Here is a 20,021-nt window from a genome sequence, read left to right as displayed (position 1 = left end):
CTTCCTAGCTACTTAGGAGGCTGAGCTCCAGAGGATCAAGTTTCGAGGCCAGCCTGGGCAAATAGTTTCTGAGACTCCCATCTCCAAAATAACCAGAGCAAAATAGACTGGAGGTGTGGCTCAAGCGGTAGAGAGCCTGTTTTGCAAGTGTGAAGTCCCGAGTTCAAATCCATGCAACTTTCACCAGCTTCTCTGATGTCTTAGGAAAGGTGACGTCAAGGTGTTGAGCACAGAGGAAAGAGAAGTCAGTCGTCAAGGTGTAGAGCACAGAGGAAAGAGAAGTCAGTCTCAGCAAAGCGGAGGGCTGAGCAGAGGTGCCCGAGGAGAGGGGAAAGGGCTCACGGCTGGCAGGGACGGCTGGCAGGGACCTCTGGCAGGGACCTCGAGGTCTTAGCCCTCCTTTTCCTCCCAGACTTCCCCCACCCAGAGGGCAGCCCCCAGGAGTCCATCAGAAGCCTCGATGTCTCTGAAAGGTAAGCTGCGGCTGGGGCCCTTCCCCCAATTGGGAAACCAGAGCCAGGAGGTGACAGAGCACAGGGTGACCATGTCCCTTCACCGTACAGAGGGGAAACTTTTCCAAGAGGGTGGGGCTGAGGTGGGGAAGGAGAATTCCAGGATGCTGGGGCCAGAGGGCCACATGGAAATGGACCTGTGGGACCCCTGCTCTGGGCAGTGCCCAAGCTTGTCACCTGCCTGCTCACAGCGGTGTCCCTGTGCGGCGGAGGCCGGCAGCACGCAAGATCCTGGGTCAGGTCACAGTGCTGGCCTTCCAGGGGGCCGCATTGCTGGAGCAGATGAGCATTGTTGGTGGGAACCTCACCGGTATCTTCGTTCACCTGGTCACCCCGGGCTCGGCGGCAGACGAGATGGCCTTGCGCCCCGGCACTCAGATTGTGATGGTGGGTAAGCCGCCAGGCTCCTCACGAGTCCCTGGCCTGGCCTGGCAAGGGCAAGGCGTTGATGTGACAGGTTCCTGGCTCTGTCCGGCGCTGACATAAAGGGCTATGCTCGCTTTTAGAAGAGGTCGGTGCGAAACCCAGAACCCTTCTCAAACCTGACATCCTGGAACCCTGGGAACTGGGAAACTTCAGGTGGTTCACCATGGAGAAGGCTGCTGGGATGTGGCACTCTGATTGTGGACTACTTTCTCTCTCTCTCTCTCTCTCTCTCTCTCTCTCTCTCTCTCCCTCCCCCCACTTCTCAGTGCTGGGTTTCGAACCCAGGGCATTGCACAGACCAGACAAGTACACCCACCCTTAACCAGGGATCTTTTGATAAGGCCCTTGGCTGTTTGGATGGGGGAGAAACTTTTTTTTAGTGTGATGATCTTATTGTCACTTTTTTTTGGGGGGGGGGTGCGGTAAAGTACGCAGGATGTAAACTGGATGCCAGTGGCTCACGCCTGTAATCCTAGTTACTTGGGAGGCTGAGATTAGGAGGATCAAGGCTCAAGGCCAGCCTGAGCAAATAGTTCCCATCTCCATCTCTACAATAATAAGAGCACAATGGGCTGGAGGTGAGTCTCTCGAGTGGTGGAGCGCCTGCTTTGCAAGCACGAAGCCCTGAGTCCAAACCCCAGTCCCACCACACGCACACAAAATGCACATGACATAAAATTCACCATTGTAATCAGAGTGCATTTTTCTAAAACTTTTTTTTTTGTAAAATACACAAACATGAAGAGAATATAAAGGTGCATATAAACGTCCAACTGAACGATTTATGACGAAGGGAACACAGGAGCAAGCAGGGCGACTTTGATGTGGCCCCAAAGCAGAATTACTCATCTTCAAACTTTTAAAAATTACCAAGAAACACGCCAAGTGGGCTCCACCCCATCCCCACAGCTCACCTGCCGGCCCCAGTGGGAGTCGGGAGCTGGGGACCTGGAGTGCAGGGGAAGCGGGTTTGGGTACAGCCCCTGGGCAGGGGTGTCCTGTGTGACCTGCCGGCTCCCCTTCAGAACAGGGCGTCCACAGCAAGGCCAGGTTCTCCTTGGTCTTGAACAACTCCCACAGCCAGGTCCTAGTACAGCGTTGCCCTGTATCTCCCACTCCACACGACCCAGAAAGCCCCCCGTGCCTAGAGTCCTAGCTATCAGCTGGGGTGTCACTACGGCAGGGCAGGTGTCTGAGGGGCAGTCCTGACGCCCTAATGGGTCAATTCCCTCCTAATAGTCTTAAGGTATATCTTAACTGTACCGCACTATAAAAATGTGGTGCGGCCCTTCACAGCTGGGGCAGATAGTGGGGTGGATGCTCTGGCACTGAGTGAAGAACACGGATACCGTTCAACGACCCCACAACACAGAATGGCCGGGCCTCAAATGTGAATAGTTCCAAGGGTGAGGAACCCAGATCTAGAATGATCCAGAATGTTCTGGAACGGAGGTCCATTTTCAAGAGAGGGAAGTCCCATCAGTAGTGAGAGGGGTGGGGATGGGTTAGTGGATGACTTGGGGGCAGGGATGTGTGTGACGTGGATCTGTGCCACTAGAAGGCGCTGCACAGCTGTCCCCACACTGCCCACAAGGGCTCTGAGGGTGCAGCCACAGCTAGCCAACGTACGTGGGTGTCTGGGGAAGGCCAGGGAGTCCGGCTGCAGTGTTGCACTTCGCCCACCCCGGGCCCCTCTACACCCTGGGTTCCCTGGGACTGCGGAGTCTCGAAGAAGCCACCCTCATGCTTTGCTCTCAGGTTGACCATGAGGCGACGGAGCCCGTGTTCAAGGCCACCCTGGAGAACACAACCCTGGAGCAGGCCATCAGCCTCCTCGGGAGGGTGAACGGCTTCTGCTGCCTGTCTGTGAAGGTCAACACCGACGGTACAGGCCCCAACCCCCACGCTTGCTCAGCTGTCCAGTTCTGTCCCTGTGACTTCAGGCCTCCTGGCTCTGCCATATGACCCACACCCAGGCCCACTCAGGGCCCCAGGGGCGATTCAGCCACACTTTCCCTGAGTCCCTGTGCCCCCAAAGAGCTGGAAGCCCCACCACCCACAAGCTTCATTGCCAGTGTGACTTCGGAGACTTTGGGGGAGGGTCCTTCTTTCTCTCCTACTTTACATTCTAGAACTTTTCTTCTGTGGGCTCGGGGCCTGGGGTCATCAGTCATTCGTGTCTCCTTTTATCAGGTTATAAGAAACTAGTTCAGGACCTGGAAGCCAAAGTGGCGACCTCAGGGGACTCTTTCTACATCCGGGTCAACCTGGCCTTGCAGGGGAAGGAGGAAGGGGAGTTGCAGGTACATTGCAATGACATCCTGCATGTCACCAACACCATGTTCCAGGGCCGAGGCTGCTGGCGGGCACACCACATAAACCCCTACACCATGCGGGACACAGAGCATGGCACCATTCCCAACTACCCACGGTGAGCAGCAGCCATGAGTGCCAGGCATCCTCAGAGAGAGCCACACTAACATCCAGCTGTCCCAGTGTCATGGAGGGGCCTCCTGCCCAGGAGGAAGCAGGACCTTCTAGAGGCTTCCCTTCCTTCCAGCAGAGCCCCTGGCCAAGCATAGGGGGTGGGAGGGATGGGTGTCTCTCCTTGGAAGGGGACTCTACTGAGGTCATTGCTTAGGCCTGGGTATCCTACTGATAGATGCTCTATCTCTCAAACATGGATGGACAGGTCATTCATTCTAGAGTATTCTAGATCTGGGCTTCTTAGTCCTGGTACTATTGACATTTGAGGCTGGTTCACTCTGTGGTCCTGGATCATGCAGGAGGTCAGGCCATGAAGCATCCCTGACCTCCAGCTACTAGATGCCAATTGTGACAACCAAAAATGTCTCCACACATTGCTGAGTGTCCCTGGGGTAGGGTGACCAGTCATCCTCGTTTGCCCAGGACCGAAAGCCCTGGGTCTTGGGCAGCTCTTCGGTCCTGGGAACACTGGGCCAGCTGCTCACTCTCCTGGGGAGCCCCAGTGCCCTTCCCTGGGCCAGAAACATTGTCCTAGAGCAACCCGTGGGTACCAGGAAGGTTCAAGTCCGCAAAGCTCATGAGGACGCTAGCCCGGAACCTCTCTACCATTTTCAAATTCAAGTGCCCCAGGGATCAGATCCAGCAGGCCCAGGGAGAGGCTGCAATTCTGCATTTTGGGCACACACTCTCCATGAAGCCAGGCTGGAGACCTGGCACACACTATGAGTGACCCAGCAGGCCTTTGGCCATGACTGCTCATTCACATCCCCTGGATCACCTCACAGTTAAATTAGCATCTCCAGGGATGGGGTGAGCCCTGGGGACTGTGAGGGCAGCCAGGGTGGACACCACTGCCTGCAGCCCGGAAGCCACCTGTCATGAGGGAGGAAGTCAGGGCCTCTCTTCGTCTGTCCCCACAGGGCTCAGCAGCAGCTCCTCGCCCTCATCCAGGACATAGCTCAGCGATGCACCATGGCCCAAAAGGTGAGGCTATGAGGGGAGGGTCCTGGACCCCTGGCATGGGCTAGAAGGGAGTATGGGGCTGGGGTGCTGGCTGGGGTTTGTGTGGAAAATGTGGGGTGTTTGTTGGAGTGAGGTGGTGCCTGTCCCCAGTGACCCCTCCAACCCTTCGTGGGTCTGTACCCCACCCAGCCAGGTCCTGCTCTCAGAAGTGGCTGCCACTCTGCATTACCCTCCAGGGTCCCCTGCCACCTCCCTACCTCCTGGCTCTCATTTCCTCACTTTGTACATTGAGCGCCATGTGTCCCCGAGCAAGGTGCTAGGATATGCTGGGCTGTGGGAGACCTACTTTTCCCTCTGCCTTTTGCCTCCTGTCCCTTCCTGCAGAGCCTTGTTTGGGGCTGTCCGCCTGAGGACCCTCTCCTGTCGTCCTCCCCCCGTGCCTGGTCTCCCTGGCATGGAACCTGGGTGTCCTGCTGTGTAGTGGGCACAGCCTGGTGGTTCAGAGACCGCACTGGATTTGCTGATAGGGCTGGGTACAAAGCAGGGTCGGGGGTGCCAGGCCTACTTTGAGGCCTTCAACCATTCCTCTTTGTCCCTTCTCCCCCTTCTTCCTTTGGCAGTCTCCTGGAGGACAGAAGTTGGTCCGCATTGTCAGTGTGGACAAAGCCAAGGCCAGTCCTTTGTGCTCATCCTTTGACAAGGGCCAACTGGACCCCAGCAGGGTGGAAGGTGAGGCCTGGCACACTGGCACAGGGGCTGCTGGCTCCACAGTGGGTGAGGGGCTTTGAGAGTTGCTGCTGGGTGGTCAGCATGGTCAAGATGGCACCTCTCACTCAACCAGGGCCTGTTATTGGTGGGACTAAGGTTTGAACTTTGGGCTTTCAAAGCAGGCACTATACTGTTTGAGCCACACCTCCAATCTAAGGGCCTGTTTTTAAGATATCATTGATGAGTCTTGTCGGACAGAAACTGAGCCACACAACCTTAATGTCCTTCAAATGGCACTCCCACCTCTGTAATGTGCCCAGTAAAATAGAAGCCATCACACAAAGCTTGAAGATAACCAAATGCCCAACCTTGTACAAACCAGCAGACCCTGGGATGGCCACTAAGTGATCACCGTGTGCACAAAATCATGATAGAGGTCAGAATTAGCACAGAACTCCCCACCCCCACCCCCACCAGGTGAAATTGTACAATGCAGACAGTCAGAATGAACTTAGAGCAAGGCAAACCATTTAGGGTTCACTCTCGTCTTTGAAATTGAAATAATAACTCAGGAGAGGAGTGAAGGGCCCAGGAAGGCTGAGGACCCCTTACCCCAGGGGGCAGGGCTGAGGGGGGGCCTGAGGGAGCAGGACCCTTGCCCATTTTTCCAAGGGAGGAAATCTGCCTCCTTCCATCCCCACTGTAGACCAAACAAGCAAAACGGGATTGAATCGCAGCCCACCAGGCTGCGCCCAGACAGCCACCAGTGATGTAACCGATGCGCGCAAAGACACCTCTTTCTTGGAGGTGGTTGTTGAAGTGTAATTAGTCCCGTTAGAGCTGAGTGTGTGTCCCGTGTAATTCCAGGTGCCGGGGCTACAGCAGTCAGCAAAGCTGGCCTAGTCCCTTCTGGAGGGTGGGCTAGAGCACAGCACTCACTCACGGCCCCTGTCCTCCACAGATGGTGCCAGCACATGCTTCTGGGCCGAGAGCTGCTTCACCCTGGTGCCCTACACCCTGGCACACCCCCACAGGCCCGTCCGGCCCCGGCCTGTGCTCTTCGTGCCCAGGGTGGTTGGGAAGCTCCTGAGCAAAAAGCTGTGCCTCCTTCCAGGATTTAAGAAGTGCCCAGCAGGTACATGCTCACCTGTGAGGCGGCTGGGCAAGGCTGCCAGGCAAAGCCCTGCCAGAAGCTTTATCTGTACTGGGAGCAGTGTGCAGGTGATATGCAATTCTCCTTGGGCCACCATAACAAATGACTGCAAACTGAAGGTTAATTTTTTTTGGGGGGAGGGGGGCAGGACTGGGGTTTGAGCTCAGGGCTTCACACTTACAAAGCAGACATTCTATGCTTGAACCACACCTCCAGTCCATTTTGCTGTAGTTGTTTTTGATGGTGGGCTCTCGAAAACTATTTGCCCGGACTGCCCTCGAAACTCAACCCTCCTGATCTCAGCTTCGCAAGTAGCTAGGATTACAGGCGCCAGGCCACACTGGGGATTTTAAATGATAGAAATTATCATCTCAAAGTTCTGCAGGGCAGACCTGATCTCAGAGCTTTGGCAGGCCATGCTGTCTCTGGAGGTTCCAGGGGTGAATCCTTCCTGGCCTCTTTCATCAATGGGGAGCTTGGGGTCCTTGGCTTGTGGCTGCATTGCTCCCATCTCAGCCGTGGCAGTCAATGGCCTTTTTCCTTCTGTGTTCACATGGTCTTCCTATGTAGGACACCAGTCATTGGATTGAGGGTCCACATAAGTGTGACCTCATCTGGTCTTCTCTCAAGACCCTATTTCCAAGTAAGGTCCCATTTTGAGGTTCTGTGTGGCATGAATGGGGTAGCACTGTTGCACCCAGCAATAGCTCTTGGCAAACACACTTGAATTAATGAGGTAGCACAGTCTGGGGCACTATCCACTATCCACTCACTCAGGCAGCTTCCTGGACAGCCAGGTAACCCAAGGCTGAGTGGCTGCTCAGCAGGATAGGCTGGCTGGCAGGTGTGGGGTTACACCCGGGGGTGGGTAGGGCCTTGTCCTGCCCTCTTGACATTCACAGAGGAGAAAGGAAGCAAGCACATCCATGAGGTTCCTCTACTGAGCACCTATCTGTGCAAGTCTCTGTGGGGCTGCAGGAGAAACTGAGTCCCAGAGGCCCCCCAGGGGCCCACCAGTCCCTTTAGAAACCGTTAGGGCTGGTGGGTAGAATGAGGTCAGTCACTATGAGCTCCATAGGTGCCCAGAAAGGCAGCTGTGGATTCTGTGGGAGGCAAAGGGACAAACTGGAGAGGGCAGATGGGCAGGAGGTAGTAAGCAGGAGGCAGTGAGGCAGGCCCGGCAGCTGGGCAGGGTGTGTTAAGGCACAGGAGCATAGGACACGGTGGGCCTGAGCCACTGCTGAGTGGGGCCGGATGTGCAGCCTTATACAACACACAAGGGAGAGATTCCATGACAGTTTTTAATAAGAAGACTCACTCAGGCTTGATTTTTGAATGCTCATCTTAAAAGCGATGGAAGCTCAGCTAGGGACCAGGGAATGTGCTGGACCCCTGGGACCCCAGGGCCGTGGCGGCACCGCCCCACTGCAGTGCAGAGCTGTGTACAGCACTGGGCAGCCCCAAAGCAGGTGCCTCAGGCAAGGAGGACAGGCCAGGAAGGAGGCAGGTGCAATCTAACCTGGGGCCGGGGTGGCCAGAACCAAGAGAAACCTGTTCAGAAGTGAGGTAAAAGTGGGGTGTCTACGTTTAGAGCAGGGTTTTCAACTTATCCATGGTGGGGGACTGTCCTAAGCAGTGTAAGGGGTTGGGAAGCACCTTGGCTTCATCCCTGTTGATGCCATGCCCACCCCCCAACCCCGACAAACACACTGTGACAACTGAAAAGCATCCTCTGGGGAACAAAACTGCTCCTGAACAAGAAGCAGCAATTCAAGGAATTCATGGCTTTTCTGCATATAAGAAGTTGGATATATAAGTTTGGAGCCTGGGGAATTAATGTGTGTGTGGAGGGGTGGTTATCCACACAACCACCTGTCCCTCTGTCCATCCATTCACCAGTTTATTCTTCCATATATCCATTCACTCCTCCCCAGTCCACATTCCCCCTCCAGGGTGTACCTGCTGTGTCCCCATAGTTCAGGGTGAGTGGCCTGGCAGACTCCTCCAGGTGAAAAAGTGTAGACAGCTTGGTACAGTGGTCGCCCTAGGAAGGGCTCCTCTCAGACCTGGCAGAGGTCCTCAGCTGGGCTCTCTCAGGAGCTGAGTATGTGACCACCCCACCCAATGTCACCTCCAGAGTACTTGAGCCAAGAGGAGTATGACACCTGGAGCCAGAGAGGGGATATCATCCAGGAGGGAGAAGCGTCAAGTGGCCTCTGCTGGGTGACCCGCCAAGCTGTAGAGTCCCTCATGGAGATGGTAGGAGATGGGGCTTGGGGACCACTCTGGGGATGGCAGCTCCCCTTGGGACTGGCAGAGGACTTGGGGACTGACCTCTGAGGCCCTAACATCCCAGCTTGATGTTCAGTGGGAGGGACAGAAAGACCAATTCTGCCATTTAGCATCTGTGTGCTCTTGGGCAAGTTTACTCCATGAGCCTCAGTTTTAACTTGGGAGATGTTTAATAAGTGTTTGCCAATGAGTAGAAAAACCAGCCATAACAACAGTCCCAAGCTTGAAGGCTCAAACATATGAAGAGAACTCTGACACCGTGAACTATGAACTTTTGCACTTACACGGAGTGGGAAGCCCCAGCCCCCAGCCCCCCACCCCATGGAGGGCGACAGACCTGCACCCCATGCAGTCTTCCTCACTCCCAAAGACTTGCAGCTCTAGATTTTCCCCAGGGAAAATCAAATGGCTGGAAACACTTAAGATTATGTGTAACAAGCACCCTGGTACAGAGTGGGTCACTCTCCCCATCTCCCTTACCCATCCACTCTATCTGGGGCCCACTGCACCCTACACAGAGGGCTCCTTTCACTTCCCCCAAGACCTGGGGCCCATGGGTTTGACCTATTTCTCCCTCCCCCCAAAGAATGTCCACGCCTTCCTGGACATCCGGCTGGACAGTGTCTGTGTCCTGCACAGGATGGATATTTTCCCCATCATCATCCATGTCTCTGTCAATGAGAAGACAGCGAAGAAACTCAAGTAGGTACATGCTGGGGGCTGGGCAGCGGGCTTGTCCCACTGGGAGCTGAGCAGCAATGCTGGGCACTGGGGTTGGGACAGGCAATCAAGCTGGCAGGTGCCTGCAGAGTGTGGTAAGGGGTTTCCATGACTCTTGCTGCTCTGGCCCTTGGATGTGCTAATTAGCAGTGCCCCCCACAGCCTGAGGAAGAGCTCTGACTGCCTCCTGCAGGAGAACCTGCCCACCGCCTGGCCTAGCTAGATTAAAGCCACACACTTTGTGGGGCTCACAGAATCTAATCCATGTTGAGGACAAAAAAAAAAAAATGCTGATAACCATTACTTGACTTATGGCTGGGGGCAAACAGATGTTCTGCTAACCCGTCTACTTTGGAAAGTGAGACTGGATTCTACACAATGGCCCCCATCCGTGGAATGGCACTTGGGGCCCCGTCCTGGCTTCTTTGCAAGGTTGCCCTCTAGGTGGAGCAACTGTGCTGCATCCAGGGGTGTCTCAGCAGATGTGAACCCCAGGCCTGGGTTCCTCCTGGGGTTCTGTACTGGGAAGCAGTGTGGCTGCTTTCTTGGCCTTCCTTGCTGTCCCCTAAGTTCCTGCTGTCTCTGCCATGCAGGAAGCGCCTGCAGCGGCTCCACACCTCGGAGGAGCAGCTCCTGGAGGCGGCCAGGCAGGAGGATGGAGAACTGGACAAAGTCCCCTGTCTGTACAGCAGCCTGGCCCCCGATAGCTGGAGTGACCTAGACAGCTTGCTCAGCTGTGTCCGCCTGGCCATTGCAGATGAGCAGAAGAAAGTGGTGTGGACAGAGCAGAGCCCCTGCTGAAGCACTTTCGCCCCTCCAGGGGCTGTGGGGACTTCCATGTGCCTGCTAATGCTACCTTATCCTTTGAGCTCAGGGCCTTGGGCACAGCCGGTGCTGCTCAGCACACAGACCCCACCGTTCCTTCTCTGGTTGGGGTCTAACCTTGCACCCTCTTCATGTGCAGGTGACAAATGGCAAAGTCACCACAGCTGCTCACTTTTCTGCGTAAACTATCTCCACCCCTTGCCCAGTTGTAGTCTGGGCCCAGCAAGAAGCCCGAGAACATTTCTGCAGTGTGTGAGGGGCCCAGACCTGGTGGAAACGTGGGGGCTGCCCATTCTTACATTTCAAGGTGTCAAAGGGTACTTTCCAAACTCTCCAGAGCACCTGCCCGTGCCCAGGGCAGAGGCACAGAACCCATGTACTGTAGCCCTGGCTAAGCTTTCTCAGCTCCTGACATCCGTGCTCTAAGTCAGAACCTCTAGGTCGGACACCCGTCTGTTAACCTGCAAATGAAGTCCCCATGGTGGATTGTGATTTCAGTGGGTCTGCGTCTGGTGACCCACATGCCTGGCCCAGGACACAGGACTGTTCTGGCCGAGAACTGCCTCTCCAACCTGGCACTGCCCGCTCCAGGCCCTTCCCACAGGGGCCCAGCTTCTTTGTTCCACCCCCAGGGCGTGGAATCCCTCAAGCACACCTTGGAAGAGGCCCCCCCCCAACCTGGCCTTGACTCCCACTTCCTGGGACTGTGGTAGACTGTCATTTTGACAGTGTCCCTGAATCAGGATGTCCTAGAATTCAGGTTGCTAGTATCAGAAATTAGTTCAAAAAGTGAATTTCTGTATATTTTACTAAAATAAAAAGTTTTTACAACGCTGGGGCCTGTGGCTTCCTTCCCACCCCCCAGTATGGAGTGGATGGTGGAGTCCCCCCCCCCCCACAAGAGGGTGAGAGGCCTCTCTAGGTTTTCCAGGCTGAGCTTCTGCTCCTATGCTGGGTGGAAGAAGGGCAAGTGTGGAGTTAGATGCTGGCGTCACACAAGGACAAGTAACCCAAGCCACAGCCGTGGAGCACTGTCACACTCTCATCCTTGGCCACTCTCAAAAAGTAGGATGAGTTGTGTCCAGGACCACAGGAGGAAGCTCATCACTGCCAAGAATCCATGAAAGCCCTACCAGGGCAGACATGAGACCCTGACTCGGGGAAGGCACAGGAGCAAGCCCGTGGCGGTGCAAAGGCCTCCTCCAGCCCAAGGTTGGTGAAAGCAGACCTGCAGTTCTGAACCTGCCTGCCACCCGCATGGGACACAGAACCCCGGGCTCCTCTTGGGCGAACGGCTTAGAAACATCCACAGGTTCCAAACTAAAGAGGGTCTCAAACCTGAGTCTCTGCCCCTCCACCTGCAGGTCCCCAAGCCCATCCCAAACTGGGGACCTTGCCCTGTGCCAGAGTCTCCCCTAGAATTCCTGTGCTGGAAAACAGCTCAAACACAAGAGCAGCAGGGTCCCCTGCTATGGTGACAGTAATGGGCGGGGCACAACTTGGGTGTCCCTTCCAGGAGGCAGGAATGAGATGGCAGAGGTATCTGAGGACGGATGGAGGGAGGGAGAGACTGTTGGTGCTGCCTCCTTCGTCCCTTAGCCACATCTAGGAAGGGGTAGCAGGCAGTGCCCAGGGATGGTCACAGCTCGTTGTGGAGAGGACGGCACTGAGGAGAGAGCTTCTCCTCCAGAATGCCATCAGGGGCGCATACCCAGGGGTCATGGGTTGCCCACTGCCACTTGAACAGGTGGTCCTTCAGCACCTCCAGCACCTGTGCAAAGCGTGGGTCAGCAGCTAGGTTCTGGGTTTCGTGGGGGTCCTGGCTGACATCAAAGAGCTCCCAGTGCTCCCGGTAGTAGTAGTGGTGGAGGTCCTTGTACCAGCCTGTGGGCTGACCGGCCATAGTGCGGTTCAGAAGGTCCTGAAAGGTTGGCGAAACATAGAAGTCCTGGTCGATAGGAAAAGGCATCTTGAAGCCAAGGTTGTGTACCAGGTGGAAGTTCTGGTGGTACACAGAGCGCATGGGGTAGAACATGGTGACCTCGTGGTGGCTGTGGCTGCCAAAGACTGTGGCCCACGCAGGTTCTGCCTCCAGCGCTGGCAGAAGGGACCGGCCTGTCAGCTGGACAGTCTTTGAGCCAAAGATGGCATAGCTGGGGTAGGGGATGGAGAACCAATCCAAGATGGTGGGTGTGAGGTCTAGAAAGGAAAGAGCCACTCAGGCAGAGTCCCTGCAGGGCACAGAGCCCCTTTAGAGGACTAAGTCAGAAGCACCCCAGAAAACCCATGGGCACCTTATAAGACCAGATTACTGGTGGGAAGCTGTTGCTTTGACCGATGCCTCTCACCACTGGCCTTCTCTGGACCATGAGGCCATTAATGGTATGACCACAGGCTCTTGCTTGATGATATTTAGGGTCTTCTAAAATCCTACAGACCAGAAGGGCCACCCAAGGTAGGAGGGCTTGTCTGTTCACTCGGTGCTGGGTCACAGCACCCCCATGTTCATGGTGGGTACCAAAGAGAGAAGTGGGCCCTGAGCTGGAGGGAGCCAAAGCTTGAGTGGAAGCAGCCCCCAGGGAGCTCTTCCAGGTAGTGGGCAGGGCACCGCGAAGTGCCAGGACCAAGCTCACCCCCGTCTCTCTCTGTCCCCGTACCGCTAGTTTTGTTCACTCGTGTGCAGTAGGGCTAGACAACCCGAGGCCCTCTTAGAGATGAGCAGGGTCACAAGGGACTCTGGGTCCCTCAGGAAGGCAGCATAGGGGGCAGGGGTTGCCAGGCCCACAGCACTGACATCACCTTGGAACTTGTCAGACACTGGAGGTTGCGATCTGACATGAACAAGCATCCCAAATGATTCTACTGCTCATTTGTGGCATGGACATGACCATCCTTCTTAGGTGGCACCACGCTAGCTCTCAGGAATACAGCGACACCTGACATGTGACAGTCCTATTGGACGTTCACTTCCACACCCTTCCTTGCGTGAGACAGACAAACCCATACCTAGGAGGCTCACATAGGCCTCGCTGACCTGGCCCCAGCGTTGCGGGTGCCGTGGGGATGAGACCAGCAAGGGTTCAGCGGTACCCGGCCGGTACAGGTTGGTCCTGCCGCTGGGGAAGGGGATCCCATTGTCCGACGTGAAGATGACCAGGGTGTCGTTCAGGACACCAGCTCCACGCAGCTCCTGGAGCACAAGTCCAATCCCTGCGGGTGGGGGGAGGGAGCCTGGCTCAGCCATGTATATAGACTCAGCACTTCGTCGCCACTGGACTCCGTTACTTTCTGGACCTTAAAACACCTCTGTGGTTCTTCCTGTCAGCTCAGCCTCCTGTCCAATACCACCTAGCTCCCCGTTCTCAGCAGGCCACACAGGCTCCAGAGACCCCACCCAGTCATCACTAGGTACTGCTATCACTTTTTTTTTCTTTTTCTTTTGGCAGTACTGGGGTTTGAACTCAGGGCCTCCTGCTTGCTATATAGGTGCTCTTACCACTTGAGCCACTATGCCCAGCCCTCTTTTTGTGTTTTCAAGATAGGGTCGGTTGAACTATTTTCCAGCTGGCTTTGAACTGTGGTCCTCCTGATCTCTGCCTCCTGAGTAGCTAGGATTACAGCTGTGAGCCACCGGCGCCCAGTGGCACTGCCGTTAGCTACTGCCCACATGGGTTTCTGTGTTTTGGAATTTCATGTTTTTCCCCTGCGGCAGAGAGACAGCCTGGGCAGGGGCTTGAAGATGGGATTTCCTCCACGCCCTCTTCCCAGGGCCTTAATGGGACCAAAAGGGACATGGTTAAAAGTATTAATCTCCTGCAGGGGACTGGCACGTCCTCCCTCACGACATATCCATTGGACCCTGAGAATGTGACTTTATTTCAAAGAAGAAACTCTGACGATGACATTAAGGATCCCAGAATGAGATCATCCTGAAGTCCTCGAGTGGGTCCTAAATCCAATGACAAGGGTCCTTAGAGGAAAAGGAGGTGCAGCCAGGCACTTACGGCTCATGCCTGTAATCCTAGCAACTTGGGAGACTGAGACCAGGAGGATCGTGGTTCAAGGCCAGTCTGGGCAAATAGTTCCTGAGACCCCCATCTCCAAAATAACCGAAGCAAAATGGACTGATTTCACAGCTCGAGTGATAGAGCGTCTGCTTTGCAGGCTCAAAGCCCTGAGTGCAAACCCCAGTCCTTCCAAAAAAACAAAGAGGAAAGGCAGACAAAATAGAAGACAGACAGTGAAGATAGCCACATGAAGTTGGAACCAAATGCTGCAGAGATGTGGCTGCAGGCTGAGGGGTGCCAGAGTCTCCCCAGCTCCAGAAGCTGGAAGAGGCAGGAGAGTCCACTTTAGAATTCTGGTCTCTAGAGTCACGAGCACACAGATTTCTGCATCGCACATCTGGAACTTGTGGTACGTTGTTATAGCATCAAGTTTTATATCTGCAAAATCTGGGCACCCCCACACCCCTCGTCTGATCTGATCCCACTGCTGGAAGAATGAGCATTCCCCAACCCCTGGGGCACCTGAAGGGCCTGGGCCGGGAGCAGTTCTGCAGTTCTGCAGCAGGGCAGCTGGGAGTGCGTCCTGGTGACCCATAAGACAGGGCTGCCCAAGTCCACCCATGTCCAGTTAGTTCCCTAAATGTGGGCTCTGCTCACACACTTCTCCAGGTGGGACCCACCTGGGCTGCGCCCGACCCAGCGAGAGGGTCTCATGAGGCTCGGGGGTGGGAAGGGAGAGTCAGCATACCCCACTCCCTAGCTTCCCAGAACCCACCTTGGTCCATCCGGCCAATGGTGGTGTACTGAGCAGCCAGGTCAGCTCGGGCTGCTGGTGTGTCAGGGACAAAGTAAGGTACCTAGGGAAGACAGGTGGTGAAAGTCAGGCTTAGAACAGGTTAGGGGAGGGAGAGTGGGAGAAGGAGGGGGCCCGCCCTTGAGCTGGGACAGGGGACAAAGTGTCAGCCTTCTCCCCAGGGTCTGCCACCTCCTTCCTCCTGACAACGGACTGGTTGGAAACATCACAGCTCTCTCTGTGGCCCACAGAGGGGAACCCCCCAGTCCACTTAGTCAGGGGTCTCCTCTTAGGTATTAATGTCACCTATCTGGGATAAGGCCCTGGGATGAACGCTGCTGAGCATCTTGGAGGCACAGCAAGGGCCCCTCATACCAGCACATCCCGAGGGTTGTAGGTCTGGGGTGTCCAGTCTGGTATACGCCCCATGCCTCTCTCCCCGCTGCCGAACTTCTCACAGAAGGTTCCGTACTGGGGCTGGGAATGGCCACAGCGGTGAGGGTCATGGAAGGCCACATAGAGGAAGAAGGACCTAAATGGGGTGGGGGAGGGGGGAAGGGCTCGGTATCGAGGTCAAGGTCCTATGGGCTGACCCCCCCCACCTGGCTTGGCCAAAGCCTTGACTTTCCATCCTCGAGGGCCCTGTTCTTTAGGCAAGAACACATTCTCCACTTTGCCCTGTTTTCTATCTGAAGGTCATTCTATTATCCTCACTGCCTCAATTTCCCCAAGTCGTCTCTTCTGTTTATACTAACTTCAGTTTCTGGAGTCTTTTCCCCCTGCCCTCAGCTCAAGCACCTGGGGACTGTGGCAATTTCAACTGAAGACCCTGGGATGTGAGTCCAGGTTGAAGGCTGAGGTCTGGCTATGCTTAAGGGTAATGGGGTGCTCAGGACTCCTTGTACCTGTCGTCCTGAGTCTGCAGGAATTTCCGGACTAGCAGCTTAATTCTTGTGATGTTCCGCCCCACCTGGAGCACAGAGCCATTCTCCTCCGTGTACGCAAAGTCAAACGGGTACACTCCCTCCGGTCCCACGTGCTTCTTCCCAATGATGCCTGCGGTGGGCAAGAGGCCTGTCCAGAGCCCTCTCTGTCCCCAGAGAGGGCTACTGCTGTAGGTGGGCAGCCACAGCCCAACCAGGAGGTCCTAGCCCAGATCCGTGGGACGAGGGCTGAGGGCAGCCACATGAGCTGAGAGTGGCTAAGAACTCCCGGTTCTGGCCTCAAGCTACAGGGCACGGAGGGTCCAGAGAGGAGGCCAGCACACCTGTACCCCACCCTCAGGCAGGACACCTCACCTGTGCGCACACCAGCCTGGCTGAGCAGCAGCGGCAGGCTCTGCACCTTGTCGAAGGAGCTGAAGTGGTGCATGTCCTGGTGCAGCCCATACATACCATTCTGGTGCTGTGGGAAGGACTCTGTGAGGCAGAGCCCCTGCTCCCCAACCCCTCATCTCCCCCACCCCAGGGGCCCTTTAGCACGGCCAGCACCCTGGGGGGATTTCCTCCCAATCCCGCTCCCTGCCCAACAAGCTGCAGGTCTCTCCTGTGACAGCAGGACATCAGCAGGAAGGAAGTGGACCTGGAGGATGTGCTTTGTACAACTTTTCCAGTTATGATCATCATAGCGGGAAAGAGAAAGCATCATTTTTGCTATTACCCAGTTATTTTGTATTTTAAAAGAAGTCACTGTACAGGTTAAAAATTCAGACCATTGAGAGAGATGGACAGAAGGAAGGAAGAGCTGCCTCCCACCTGCAGCCCACTGTCTGGAAGCAGCACGGCCCTCAGCTACCAGATGTACCTTTCAGGAGGTGTCTGAGTACATGCTCCCCTCCACGAATGCCTGCTGCTCAGCCCCAGCCTCTCATGGGGACTTGCGGAGAGAATATGTTCGCTTACAACACGGTATTATCAAAAGACGTAGAAGAAAAGTAAGTGCCCTGCACACCTCCTCACAACCGTCAAAGGTGGAGACAGCCCACGAGTACACAGATGGATGAATGGAGAAGCAAGGTGTGGCCAATCCACACAAGGGGATGTCATCAGCCTTTGAAAGGAAGGAAGTTCTGACACAAGCTGTGGCATGAACGAACTCTACTCGGTGAAACAGCCACTCACAAAAGCATAAATACCATATGACTCTACTTATAAAAGGACCTTAGAGGAACAGGGATTGCTGTGGGCTGGCGGGGGATGGGAGATAGTGTTTAATGGGTGCAGAGCTTCGGTTTGGGGATGGAGGTGGGACTGGCTGCACAACGCAGAGGATATACTCACTGTCACTGACTGTGCACTTAAAAATGGTTAAGATGGCAAATTTAATGCATGGATACTTTGCCATAATAAAAAAGAGAGCAAGTGCCTTAACAACACAGCTGTTGTCCCCATGGGAGTGCCTGAGATGCCACGGTGACAGGAGTTTCAGAGTGGGTGTACAGGCTCTGTGCTAACCACCTTACCCACAAAGCCCCCCATGATGACCCTGTGAGTGATGTCTTGCACAGATGAGGAAACTGAGGCACAGACAGGGAAGCTATTAGCTCAAGACCGCAGAAAGAGTGGAGCCAGCTCTGCTGAAGTGGGGAGTCAGAACCCCAGGGCTGCACTTGAGAGCACTCAGCTGTGCCTGGCCCCGGGCATGGGAAAGAAAGCAGGCAGCACCCTCAGGGAGACAGGTGGTTCCCTGCAGCAGAGGCCTGCCCACCCTCCCCTTCCCACCTACTCCTCTTACTCCTGGCCACCCTCACCTGGGGCAGGCCAGTGAGGAGGCTGGCACGGCTGGGAGAGCAACTGCTGACGGAGGTAAAGGCATTGCGGAAGATGAGACTGCGGCGGGCCAGGGCATCCAGGTGAGGGGTGGAGATGGCACTGTTGTTGTATGCGCCACTCTCAAAGCCTCCATCGTCCGCTGAGGAAGACAGAGACAGAGGACATGGGCTGGGGCCAGGAGGAGCAGTGCCAGGGAGTGGAAGAGACCTGAGGTGATGCTGTGAAGGCTTGGCCAGTGATGCCCAAAAGGGAAAGACACCAGAGGGCATGATACGCAGTAGGCACGCTACCCAGGCAGGCATGGATGACTAAGTTAGCAGGCAGCGATGATACCATGGCACGCATGGTACCCAATACCTGAAGTGCAGGTGGGTACATTGACAGCAGGTGTGATTCCAGCAGGCACGCTACCCAGGCAGGCATTTTAGCAGGTGGTTGTGCTGTGTATAGACATGCCACAACACTAGGCATATCCTGGGCACTAGGCAATCCTGGGCTCTGCACAAACTGCCCAAGGTGGTAACTAGGAGTGTCGTGCCTAGGGCACATCTGAGGAGGATCTGCATGTGTGCATGCTACCACCATCTCTCACTATGCACAGTCCCTTCCCAAAGGTTCAGAGACCTTGCAGATTGTCTAGTTTAATCCTTCTGACCTATATGAAGCAAATGAGGCCCAGAGTGGTGAGGTGCAGAGCCCAAGATCACCCAGCTGTGCAGAAGGGAGTGGGGACAGGCCTCCCTGCTCCTACAGCCACAATCAAGCTTCTCTCTGTTCTGGAGTACATGAGAGGCACCTCAGAAGCCAGAGGGAACCCCCAGGACAACACCTTCCCCACCTGCTTCAAAGGCAATGCATCTTTATACAGACTGGGACAGTCAGCCTCTGGCTGGGCCACGATCCTCCATCCCCTGGACCCACTGGGTATGAGCTGATGGCCACCAGGCAAGCTGGAGGATGGGAGTGGGTTCTGGGGTCATGCCATTTGATGTGTAGCTTGTGGCAGGACAGAAGGCAATGCTGCCCTTTTCCAGGCCTGTTCAAGAAACCTCAGCACTTGGCTTTGACCCTGCAATGGAACAACTGCGTCCTCCCCAAATTCTGATCCTGAAGTCATAACCCCAATGGGTCTGCTGACATGGTCTTTAATGAAGACTAAGTGAGGCCATAAGGATAGGGTCCAATCTCGTAAGGAAATGGGGAGGCAGCAGCCGCCTGCATGCCAGGAAGAGGGCCCGCACCAGAACCCCATGGCGAGGCTCCCTGATCTTGGACTTCCAGCCTCCAGACTGTGAGAAATAAATTTGTGTGTCAGCCACCTGGTCTGGGGCTTTTTGTTACAGCCGCCCAAGCTAAGACAGGACATAACCCCTAGGCTGCATGGTTTGGGCTCTGGAAGCCTCCAGCATGAATCCCATTCCCGGAAGGAATCAGTGCAGATCTATATAGGGTAGTCCTTCACTAGCACCCCTAGAGCTGGTCTGACAAGAGTTGTTTATGTTACAATTAGCTAAAGTGCCTGCCCAGAGACCACAAAGTTAATCAGAAAGTTGGCCTGGCAGAGGGCCAGACCTCAAAAGGGTTGTGTTGTCATGAACCAGGATTCCTGTCATCTAAACAGGAAGTCTCGTGAACAGCAGGGTGCTGGAAGAACTTGGGGTTTCTGAGAGGGGCTTGAGCTGGGGGGGTGGGGTTGTGCCCTTGGACCTGGAAGGAAGAGCTGAGCCACAATGCTCTGGGGTCTGAAAAGGGAAGGTCAAGCTTACAAGTGGAGGGAAAGGGAGGCGAGCAGAGAGCACCCCTGCCACTTCTTTGGGACCTAGGTGTCAGCCCCTCTTTTAGCACCTCCTCTGGGCTCTGTGGACCCCCAGGCTCTGTAAAGCCATCCAGCATGCTGAGCTGGGGGTCCAAAGGTCGTCCTGGCTGTTCTGAGTAAGGGTGAGGGGTAGGATCAGACAGGGGTAGAGGGATTGAAGGCAGAAGTGTGAGCGCTGGATGCAAGGGCTCACCCCTCCAGGCCTCATCACACTCTAAGGCGCTAACCGCGAAGAATCTGGGGACTGCAGAGAGCGGGTACGAGAGGGAATGAATGGCAGAACGACTGCAAGGAGCAGAGCACGCGGGGGTCGGCAGTGACCACTGGTGGGGAGGGGGCGAGTGGCCGCTTCCGGGGACAACAAGTGGCCGTAGGAGGCCAGTGCCCGGGCCTGCAGCACTCACCGAGGATAAGCAGAACGTTGCGGGGACGCGCCCGGCAGAGGCCCAGGACGAGCAGCAGAGCGCAACAGGCGGGCCCGGGGCTGCGCATGGCGGCGGCAGCTCTGCGCGCCGGGCTGGGTCAGCAGCTCCGGGTTTGGCCCCGCC

The 20,021-nt window shown here is 55.6% G+C and overlaps 2 protein-coding genes across 7 annotated transcripts in view; one reads left to right on the top strand and one right to left on the bottom strand.

Annotated features, from left to right (window-relative positions):
- Card14 (caspase recruitment domain family member 14) overlaps positions 1-10,773 on the top strand; it is a 40,359-nt gene extending 29,586 nt beyond the window's left edge. For 5 of the 6 annotated variants that reach the window (XM_074044941.1, XM_074044939.1, XM_074044942.1 and 2 more), the window contains 10 exons: positions 413-473; positions 704-899; positions 2,697-2,823; positions 3,132-3,369; positions 4,346-4,409; positions 5,009-5,117; positions 6,058-6,231; positions 8,387-8,508; positions 9,128-9,243; positions 9,855-10,773. In XM_074044941.1, coding sequence (XP_073901042.1) covers positions 413-473; positions 704-899; positions 2,697-2,823; positions 3,132-3,369; positions 4,346-4,409; positions 5,009-5,117; positions 6,058-6,231; positions 8,387-8,508; positions 9,128-9,243; positions 9,855-10,062 — 1,415 coding nt within the window. In that variant the 3' untranslated portion in view covers positions 10,063-10,773. Of the gene's footprint in view, positions 1-412; positions 474-703; positions 900-2,696; positions 2,824-3,131; positions 3,370-4,345; positions 4,410-5,008; positions 5,118-6,057; positions 6,232-8,386; positions 8,509-9,127; positions 9,248-9,854 lie in introns of all 6 variants that reach the window. The other variant, XM_074044943.1, reaches the window with a different exon arrangement.
- Positions 10,774-10,876: 103 nt separating this feature from the next.
- Sgsh (N-sulfoglucosamine sulfohydrolase) lies at positions 10,877-20,015 on the bottom strand. The gene is made up of 8 exons (XM_020169027.2): positions 19,878-20,015; positions 17,636-17,796; positions 16,185-16,290; positions 15,792-15,942; positions 15,262-15,418; positions 14,869-14,950; positions 13,093-13,296; positions 10,877-12,285 (listed from the first exon to the last, which is right to left on the bottom strand). Exons 1-8 carry the CDS (start codon positions 19,963-19,965, stop codon positions 11,726-11,728), a joined length of 1,509 nt encoding a protein of 502 aa, XP_020024616.1. The 5' UTR covers positions 19,966-20,015; the 3' UTR covers positions 10,877-11,725.
- Positions 20,016-20,021: the final 6 nt, after the last annotated feature.

This window comes from Castor canadensis, chromosome 11, assembly GCF_047511655.1.
Source record: "Castor canadensis chromosome 11, mCasCan1.hap1v2, whole genome shotgun sequence".
NCBI classification, from domain to species: domain Eukaryota; kingdom Metazoa; phylum Chordata; class Mammalia; order Rodentia; family Castoridae; genus Castor; species Castor canadensis.
Note: the sequence above shows the minus strand (reverse complement) of the source record. Positions and strands in the feature narration are given on the sequence as shown.

Excerpts from the sequence above, each read along its gene's own strand:
- Sgsh (XM_020169027.2), bottom strand. The coding sequence starts at position 19,965 with ATGCGCAGCCCCGGGCCCGCCTGTTGCGCTCTGCTGCTCGTCCTGGGC. Across the intron at positions 17,797-19,877 it reads CAACGTTCTGCTTATCCTCG|CGGACGATGGAGGCTTTGAG; the intron begins GTGAGTGCTGCA and ends TGTCTTCCTCAG. Across the intron at positions 12,286-13,092 it reads GGCCTATGTGAGCCTCCTAG|ACCTCACACCCACCATCTTG; the intron begins GTATGGGTTTGT and ends TTTCCTTTCTAG.